General features: G+C 41.6%; 2 protein-coding genes across 2 annotated transcripts in view; one reads left to right on the top strand and one right to left on the bottom strand.

The window, feature by feature from the left end:
• Nucleotides 1–4,549: 4,549 nt before the first annotated feature.
• On the bottom strand, nucleotides 4,550–5,461 carry LOC138031795 (uncharacterized). Its single transcript, XM_068879417.1, has one exon. It carries the CDS (start codon nucleotides 5,459–5,461, stop codon nucleotides 4,550–4,552), a length of 912 nt encoding a protein of 303 aa, XP_068735518.1.
• Nucleotides 5,462–6,181: 720 nt separating this feature from the next.
• The window catches only part of LOC138031794 (fibrillin-1-like), a 40,121-nt gene continuing 36,302 nt past the window's right edge, over nucleotides 6,182–10,000 (top strand). The window contains exon 1 of the mRNA XM_068879415.1: nucleotides 6,182–6,270. Within this exon, the coding sequence (XP_068735516.1) occupies nucleotides 6,182–6,270 (89 nt within the window). The remainder of the gene's footprint in view (nucleotides 6,271–10,000) is intronic.

Below are 10,000 nucleotides of genomic sequence, written 5' to 3'. Positions count from 1 at the left end.
TACTGAAAAGGCGGAAAAGTCTTTAAATATCAAGAATTTCAGCTCCATTATGAAGATAAATGTTCACACCAAAGGTTTACGGTAGCTTGCCTTTTTTGGTTTCAAGTTTGTTGGCATGAACTTGATCGAGCGTGGACGACGGGCCAAAAACTTTGGCCAAATTATGGTCTGAGTAAACAGCCATAAAATCGAGAGTTGGTAATTTTACCAACAATTGTTAGAAATTGTGGAACGTTTGAAGCTTCAGACAGAGAGTAAGTTTTGTTTCGTGTATTGCATGGCGCACCTCCCATTTGAAAATTACTTAGCTTACATGGTGTTAGCTTCAGGGAACTAGAGCAAGATAGCTGGTTAAGGTTTTGAGTTTAAGCACATCCCCAAATCCCTAGGGAACAAAATCTGACGACCTGAAATAAATCATCACTGTCTAAGGGTATAGCAAGGTCTATGATTCCCATGTTGTACTTGAACAAGCTGCTACCTTGAACCTTGTACAACTGTCTCAAACTGTAAGAATGATCCTTCTCTGTGTTCATTTCCAAAGAATCAGACTATTCAAGTTGGAAATTGATTACAAAATGACAACAGGAAATTAGTAAGTTCTGACTAGACCAGGCCCAGGGAAGAAAGCAATGTTAAGAGTGACACACCAGAGTATTCCTTTTTTAATATCAAGCCCAAAACTTTTTAAACTTTAACAAGTATAGAACTAAAATATAATTTAATTTGTTAGTCCTTCGGAAGTATAAGATATGAGGAAATGGGAACCGTATTCACAATAAATGGATATCAAAAATTTAATGATCACGAGTGTTTTTCTTCATATCAACTTGCTGGTCACCGTAACGTTCTTAGCTCCAAACCGAAGAGAAACTGATAAATCACTTCAATCAAGCCCTTACGAAGTTTATTTCAACAACACGATCTCAAGTGCGTGATTTTGCTAGTCATGTGACCTAAGTACAATAGCACAGGGAGACCATTACACCTTTCTTTTCGTAAAAGAGAAAAAAAAAAAAAAAGAACTGAAACTAAAATCTACACAAGTTTTAAATTGAACTATGGCCCTAAGTTGGCGCTAAACAACAAACAAACAACAAGTTGACAAACTAACTAACAAGTTGGCACTAAATGAAAATTTTGCCAGTAATAACAACAACTATACGATTGACTAGAACATGGCTCTCAAATAAAGTTCCTTTCTTTCAAAGTCCAGTTGGTTTCAACAACAGTTCTCTCCGCCGATCCATGTTAACTTTCAAGCGTAGTCCTTTAAATAGCTTGGTGGCTTTGAAACACGTCCAGCGCGTGTGATCCTGTGCTGGTCTGGCTGGGGCTTGTCAGACACTACAACTTCCGGTTTGCTTGACTGATCAGGTTGTACAGTTTCAGTGCTAGGCTCTTGTAGATGAAACTCTGCTGCACAGGAGTCCGGAAAGTTCGCTAAAGTAACTCTTTGCAGCTGAGGTGACGGGCTGATTTCTGGTTCATTGCGTTCGAAGGGAGTAGAATGGCTCCTTGCTGCTGCGAAGGTGTCTGCGATTCCTGCGGAAAATTCTACCATCTTCGGTTCTCACATTGTAGGACCTCACATCTGTTTGGTCCTGTACCACTGCCTTGAACCATTTCTGTGACCTATTGCCAGGTTGGGGTGCAACTCGCACTGTCTCTCCTTCCAGGAGGATTGGAAGCTCTTCCGCATGTTGGTTATAATGATAGGTTTGCTTTGCTTTCCTCTTCAGTATTTGATCTCTTGTTGCCCCTGTATCTGTGGACTGTGGTTTCAGCAGTACTTCAGCTGTTGGCAGCTGAGTTCGGGTGCGCCTACCGAACATTCGTTGCGCTGGTGAAGAATTCATTCCTTCAGTGGGAGTGTTTCTCCACCTTAGCAAGGAGAGGAAGAATTCTGAATCGGACTCTTTGGCTTTCTTGATCAGAGTACTGGCAGTTATCACAGCATTTTCCACCCGTCCATTGCTCTGTGGGTATCCGGGTGAGCTGGTTATGTGTTCAGTTCCAGACGATTTAACAAAATTGCTGAATTCTGCAGAATTGTACGGTGGTCCATTATCACTGTGCAACTGGTTTGGGATCCCATGCGCGGCAAAGTGCTTCTTTAACTTGTTAATGATAACAGTCCCTGTCTTGCTATACAGTTGGTCCACCCCAAAATAACCTGAATAGTAGTCTACCGTGCACAGGTACTCTTGTCATCAACTGTAAAAATATCAGTTCCTATTTTCTCCCACGGTCTAGAAGGAACTTCATGGCAGATTAGTGGTTCTTTGGGTTGATTGCTCTGATAAGCCATGCAGGTGTCACATTTCTGGATGAAGTCAGTGATTTCTGCATTCATGCCAGGCCAGTACAGTGTTTCTCGCGCTCTCCTTAAGCAACCTTGCACGCCGATATGCGACTCATGCAGCTTCGCCTTGATCCTTGGCCTTAATGTCTGAGGTATGACACATCGCAGTCCCCTGAATATGATGCCATCATGTACCGAAAGCTCGTCACGGAGTTGGAAGTAGGGATGGATGGCTGCTGGGAGTTCCTGCTTTGTATCAGGGAACCCGTCCACAATCGCTTTCTTGAGCGTTTGAAGGGTTTGATCACAGGCTGTCTCCTTCTGCAATTCTTTGAGTTGGTGTTCTGGTACTGGAAGAAAGTGTGTGGCGTGGATGTGTTCCACTTCTACTTAGGTTGGTGACCGCTCGTACTTTGTGAGGTAAGCTCTAGAAAGATTGTCCGCTAGCAGCATATCTTTGCCGGGCTTGTAGCAGATCTCGTAGTCATACTGCTGCAGACGGAGTAGCAAGCGCTGTAATCTCTTAGGTGCTGATACTAAAGGTTTCTTCGAGATTGAGACCAACGGTTTGTGGTCAGTCCATAAAATGACTTTGGCCGTAGACATAGTTGTGGTTATGTTCCATACCGAAAACGTGTGCCAGCAATTCTTTCTCGATCTGCGAGTATCTTCTTTCAGCCGGAGTGAGCGCTCTACTAGCAAAGGTGACTGGTTGCCCGTACTGCATCACCACGAATCCAAGTCCACCCTGGGATGCATCTCCTTGGCATTCGGTTGGGTCGCTCTCACTGAAATACTTCAGCACTGGTGCTTTGACAACAGCTTCCTTAGTTCTCTCAAAGGCATCTTCCTGTTCATGGCCCCAAATCCACTCGGCATCTTTATGTGTCAAGCGACGTAGTGGTTCACACATTTCCGAAAGGTCTTGCAGGAACTTTGACAGGTACTTTACTAGCCCAATGAATCTCTGCACGGCTGGCACATCACCTGGGCGCTCCATTTTGACAATTGCTTCAATTTTTCGGGGATCAGGTTTCAGTCCGTCCTTTGTCATGACATGGCCAATGAACGACACTTCGCTGCATTTGAATTGAAACTTGTCCTTATTCAGCTTGATACCCTTTGTCCTGCACCTGTCCAAGAGGTTCTTCAAGTTCAGGTCGTGATCCTGGTCAGCCTCTTCGTCAGTGTCACCTTGACCGATAATAAGGAGGTCATCTGCGATTTTGTACACCCCCTTGAGACCATCAAGGCATTGGTCAAGCTTCTGCTGGAAACATTCCGGGGCTGGGCTTATCCCATACGGCATACGTAGCCATCGGTACCTTCCCCATGCTGTCTGGAAAGTCGTCAGCTTACTCGAAGCGTCATCCAATTGAATATGGAGGAACCCATCCTTAAGGTCAGCTTTGGTGAACACTCTCGCCTTAGACAACTCTGGCAGGATGTCATCAATAACTGGCAAGGGATAATGTCTCTGCTTCAGTGCTTGGTTTAGGCGCTGTGGGTCAATGCACACTCTAACCTTCCCGCTAGGCTTCTGCGTTGCAACCATGCTCGATACCCATGGTGTCGGCTTGTCCTCTTTCTCAAGTACTCCCAAGCCTTCAAGGCGGTCAAGTTCCTCTCTTAGTTTGCCGTTTACTGCATCTGGAACACGACGGTGTGGCATTACTACTGGCGGGACTGTCTCGTCAACTTCTAAGTGTAGTTTTCCCTCAATCTTGCCAAGGCCTTTAAACAGGTCAGCATACTCTGCTAGTACTTGCTCTTCGGTCAGACTGTTGATGCTGTCTGCGATAATCTCAGGTGTTTGGTGGTCAGGCTGCAGGATGTTCTGGCGCTGGACTACTAGGAGGTTCATTTTCTGTGCTGTCTCAGCTCCCAATAGAGGTGCGAAACCATCCTAAACTACGACAAACTCTGCTACATACTCTGTGTTGTTGCATGGGTTTCGAATGCAGACGCTTACTGTTCCTAACACTCTCAATTTAGACTTAGAGTAAGTGATAAGTTCTCTTTTTGTAGTCTGAATTTCTGTGTTGTCTGGGAGGCAACTGCGGGGCAGGATATTACAAGATGCTCCAGTGTCTATCTGCATCTCCACTGTCTTCTTTCCAATTTCCATGACTGCACTGATTCGCTTCTTGCTGTGAGAAACACTATAAACTTCTCCGGCAAATGAGAGAGCCTAAAGTTCATCCTCGGATGAAGTTGGTGCATCGTCGTGTACCTCATGCACTCTCAGCTTGCTCTGCTGCCGGTTGCTGCGGGAAGGGGCTTTGTTACCAGGCTGTATTTTTTGCATGCAGATATTGCTAAAGTGGTCTTTTCCCCAGACTTATTGCAGGTCTTTCCGAATGCAGGACAATCTTCTTTCTTGCGCTCATGTCTCCATCCACAATATTTGCAATCTCTCATGATCATTTGCTTATTTCCTGGAAAGCCAGCGCTTCTTCCGAGGTTTGGCTGAGCTCGAAACTGTGGCTTCGACTGAGTCTGTCCTTTCTTTGATTTATTCAGATAATTTACGGTGTCTGAGCCATGGCTTGATATCTCTTTTAGCTGGCTATTTGCCGCTTCGGCTGCTCGGCAATAATCCATGCATTTCTCCAGTGTTAGCTGCGATTCTTGAAGTAGCTTTGTACGAAGGGCATTATCAGAAATTCCACATACTAGCCTGTCTCTGATCATTTCTTCTTTTAAAGTACCGAACAAACACGTGTCTGCCAATGTGCGGACTACAGTTGCGTAGGCGTCGATTGTCTCGCCAGGCTCTAGTGATCTGTTATTAAACTTGTAGCGCTCGTAAATAGTGTTACTTTTACCTACGCAATAATTGGTCCACAGCTCTAAAACTTTGTCAATGCTACCTTGATCTGCTTCGGACGCAAAGGGTAACCCACCGTGGATCTCTATAGCCTCAGACCCAATACAGGTGATAAAGGTGGCGACACGGTAATCTTGCGGTTTTAGGTGCAAGCCTGTTATTGTCTCGTACGCTTTCCACGTTTGCAGCCAGCTTTTCCAATTTCTCGCCAGATTTCCTCGAAGTTCCAACCTTAGCAGGAAACGGAACATTAGAGGTGAAGACTTGCTGTGTGGAATTTGAAGTCGGCGCTGTGCTGCTGCTTGTTGTTGGCGGAGTTGTGTCATTTGTGCTGGCGTCCATATTTGGTGAGGGTTTCGTCGCTATTTCTCATCAAAATCAATTCAAATTAAACTAAACGTGAGCGAAATCTTGCTGAACTTCTTGCTCAAAAGTTTACTTCTGACAGCATGTAACGTTCTTAGCTCCAAACCGAAGAGAAACTGATAAATCACTTCAATCAAGCCCTTACGAGGTTTATTTCAACAACACGATCTCAAGTGCGTGATTTTGCTAGTCATGTGACCTAAGTACAATAGCACAGGGAGACCATTACAGGCACCTTACTGAGACTATGACATGCAACATTTTATTATGTAGGATGTGACCCCAACTAGTGAAATCTTAACTGTACCATTGAATTTATAAGCAACAAAGAATTCCATTTGTGTGAGCCTGATGAATTCAGCACATCTGTTAATTTTACTGCTGACAACTATGAGAGTGTTTAAGATTCCAATCATAATCCAGAACTTCAAGAGCTTCAAATACGGCTTTTTCACATAACCAATCTGTCCGTTTGACTTCATTCACTACTAGTTCTCAAGGTAACACCTTTCCTCAAAACTTGACCTCTCAGCCATCACTTCTGTCCATTGTTACAATTGTTGAGCCACTGCACATCTCTCTAAACAGCAGAGAACATGCTGTCAGTTCTTTTCATCCTAATTTTTAATTCTGTACATGAAACACTTTTTCCAAAGCAAGCTTACTGATAAACCTAAGACATGGAGAATTATGTTCATGCTAGAACTTGTTTATGGATGCTGGACACTTCGAAAAACTGTGATGAGGAAATTCTTCAAATTAAAGACATGTAATATGGAACTCTTTTCATTCTTCTAAATTCCCCTTGTCTTTTCAATTAACAGCCTAACCTTCAAACTAAATAATAATTTGCAGAGAACTTCTGATCGTGGCTCAGAATACATGTCTAGTCTGAACAGACGTCACTAAAACAAAGCACTAATAGTGTGGATAGACATGTGTTCTCCCTCGGGGAACACTCACCTCTACTTATAACCTTATGTGTAACTATATCACAGCGACTGTATTTTATGAATATCCAATGAAAACACTCGCAGTAATCAGTTTTTGTGTGCACACTCAGACAAACCCTGTTGTGGGTCTTATAAAATCTTAATGATCAACAAACTGTGCTCTGTACATGTGTGCTATGGCATACATATAGTTTATGTCATAGAAAGTGCGGCGTACGGGGTTTTATTCACGAGTTGTTTGTGTCAAAAACCCGAACGAGCGAGGAACGAGCTTGAGAGGCTTTTTGACACAAACAACGAGTGAACAAAACCCCGTACAAAGCACTTTCTATGTCGTGAACTGTTTATTACACATAAGACGAGAATGTTCATTAAAATAGTTTTCTGAACGCAAATTAGAAACCAAAACCCACTAACAATAGAACCAAAAGCAAATTTAATTTAATTCAATAACAAAGTACGATTTGCACGAGATGCACGAGATGCACAAGTGATTGGCATGGAAACGCCTTTACGCTATCGTTGATTGGTTATACTTCCACATGTGAAATAGCTGTACGCCATTCTGATTGGCTGTATAAGCCTTTTCCACATATGAAAATAAAGCGTATATAGATTTGTACAAATGAGCTTTATGGAATAAAATTATCGTGTTATGTGTAATAAACAACTTTTCTCTACCAAATAAGTCACAAAACCAAGCCCAACTGAATAAAGGGCCTTTGCAGCATTTGAGGCCTTTTTTCATTTTACTTGAGCTTTTCATAAATTAAGGACGTTGGCGCCCATTGCTACTGTGCATCCTTACAGCGCACGCAAATTCACATGCCACGTCATGCATCGAGCGAGCGCTAGGTACTAAAATGAACAATGATAGAGCAGATGGCCATTGCTATAGCTTTGCTTGGATTTAACGATCTTGGATGTTCGGTGACTTCTACTTTTCTTTTCAGAAACAGATTTTATTTACAATTATCTCCCCATTGTCCAAAAATGAACAAAAAATCAATGTGGGAATTTTAAAAAAATTTAAGATTTCTGACCTCGGGACATGGAATCCTGCCATCTTGCGGCTGCAAGGCGCATGAAACTATGGTCGCTAAATGCGAACTTGTTCGTTAAGGAGCCTCAACAGTTAACTAAATTCACTTGATGGGTTTACTTAAACAAAGTTTGGTAGAGACCATGTCACTTCAACGATGTAATTGCAATATTGTTGGGCTTACAGACACTGTGGTCTTATTCGCTAAAGAAGCCGGATTTTTTCAGATTTAGGGTGTTCTTCCAGGCAAGTTTTCTCCAAAACGAAGTCGGACTGCCAAAATATCAAGGAATTGAAGGGACACGAATTCCCATTTTTTGTTGTTTTGATTGCTTCTCAGTTGGTCAATTTAAACACGAGATTACATTAAAAAAAGAAAAGCTTTAGTCCTTAAATTGGTTGAACCGAGAGCATGGAATGAAAGGGATCATTTGGTTCGAAGTTTAATAACGAACACTAAGGCTGCACTTTCGATCAGCTTCGAAGGATGGGATAATGACCGAAACTACCTAGCTTGTAAATTGCTTGAACTAAGAGCGCACATTTTTTAGCTCATAAAAGAGCTTTTTGGCGAAAGCAGGATAAATGACAATTGTTGTCAAGCCATTTTTTTTAGAGTGGGAGAAAGATATTTTAACAAAGTTGACTCATTTTCTTCACGAATTTACCTTTCGTTAAGAGAAACCATTGCAACTAAACACTAACACGAAACAAAAAAAAATCGTGCAAAAAAAAAAATGTTCAAAGTAAAGCATTTGCAGCAGCGAAACTGTCAACAAATTACCTGTGCTTTGCAAGGCACACAAACGGAAATGACCAAGGATTGCAGAGATCCAAGTCTAGGAAAGTATGCCATAATTCGTCAATTGCGAATACTCAAATAGTGCGGACGAAGAAAACGAAAACGTTGATCTTGAACGCTGCACATTTTTTAAGATCCGTAACTGTATACCTGTGTTTTGCAAGGCACACAAACGGAAATGACCAAGGATTGAACAAGTTTTGAGAATGAAGATTATTCTAGCTAAGGGATATTGTGTTGATATAATACCAAATTTCATGACTAGCAAACAAGGAAAGTTAAGAAAATGAACATTTAGATCATTGGAGGATTAAAGCACTTGAAGAAACTTTCAGCATTAATTCTGCAGATGGACCAAACTAAAGAGCGCCTCTTATAAGGAGTCCTTAAACCGTGATCCGCTAACTTAAACGATCCTAGCCTTTTAGTTAGCACACAAATTTAACAACTTCACCAATTTTCCCTGTATTCGAAATAATTAATTAATTCATTATCAGTTAGGGATAGTGAACTAGGTATAGTGATTATTTTATCAATTAAGGATAGTGAACTAGGGATAGTGAATTAGTGTAGGGATAGGAAACTAGCTACAACCAGTGCGAAAAGTAGTTGGAAAGCTAACGTCAGGATGGGCCTTAAAACCTCTCAGACGTCAAAAACTAAGCGTAACTTACAAAATTCCACTAAAAGCTTCCAAATAGAAGTCCCCCCTCCACCCATTCAATGTTGTAATACACAGGGAAATGTCTGTTCACCGTTGGCAACATTGTTTGGGTGGGGTGGGGGAATCATTCAAACTCAGTAAGAAAACCAACTTCAAAGGGTGATTGTAGGATTGGGTTACCTTACTTTCTGTTTTTCATTGGAGAGAAAGAGATTGGCATTTAACAAATCAAATGGGGTTCAGCGTTATCTGTACTCTTATCGACAACGATATTCGTCATCACAGTGGTCAAAATGAGAAAAACAATTTGTATTTGACTTGTTTTTGGCCGATGTCTTCCCCTTAAAAATCAAAGGAAGTCTCAAGGTGTCTCAAAGCAGTTTTGCATGACAATTTGAAGAGACTCTCTTATTAGAAGGAATGGCTGTACAACTGTTCCTCATGTAACGGTAACGTTGGGGTAACTTATTTTTAACAAGATGCATGCATTATTGTGACGTCACCATAGCAACAGATAAGCGCCATGTATTTTTGTGCTTTTAAAAAATAGCTAATTTCTATCCAATTCCGAAGAAAACAAATCCTTTATATTTTCCTTTTTGAGGAATGTTTAACGCCCCTCAAAAACATTGAAAGAGTACAGTTTGATCCTCGGGGGATTTGGCCAAGATAGCTGCAGATTTTTGAGCTCTGCTAAGTGTGAGAGCTTATTAATTATACAGTGTCAGTTTTAGTAGCCCGCCTAGAATAGCTCTGCTAACTGCGAGCTACAAAGGCCTTTTTCTCTATTGTTAAAATAAAGTCTCTGTTGTTGTCTGTTGTTGTTGTCTGTTGTTGTAGTTTGTAGTTTGTCTTTTCCATTTCATGTAACGGCACTGTTACTCTTTTTGTCTTCTGTCCGAGTCTTTGTTTTAGAGGATTCCAATTTCGTTTCTGAACAGGGAGCATCGGATACCGTGTGTTACGAAAGTCAACAAAGACCGGTCTTTTATTACTTATTATTAATTCGAATTCAATCATTCCATCAACTTATTGCCG

Source organism: Montipora capricornis, chromosome 14 (genome assembly GCF_036669925.1).
Source record: "Montipora capricornis isolate CH-2021 chromosome 14, ASM3666992v2, whole genome shotgun sequence".
NCBI lineage: Eukaryota > Metazoa > Cnidaria > Anthozoa > Scleractinia > Acroporidae > Montipora > Montipora capricornis.
Note: the sequence above shows the minus strand (reverse complement) of the source record. Positions and strands in the feature narration are given on the sequence as shown.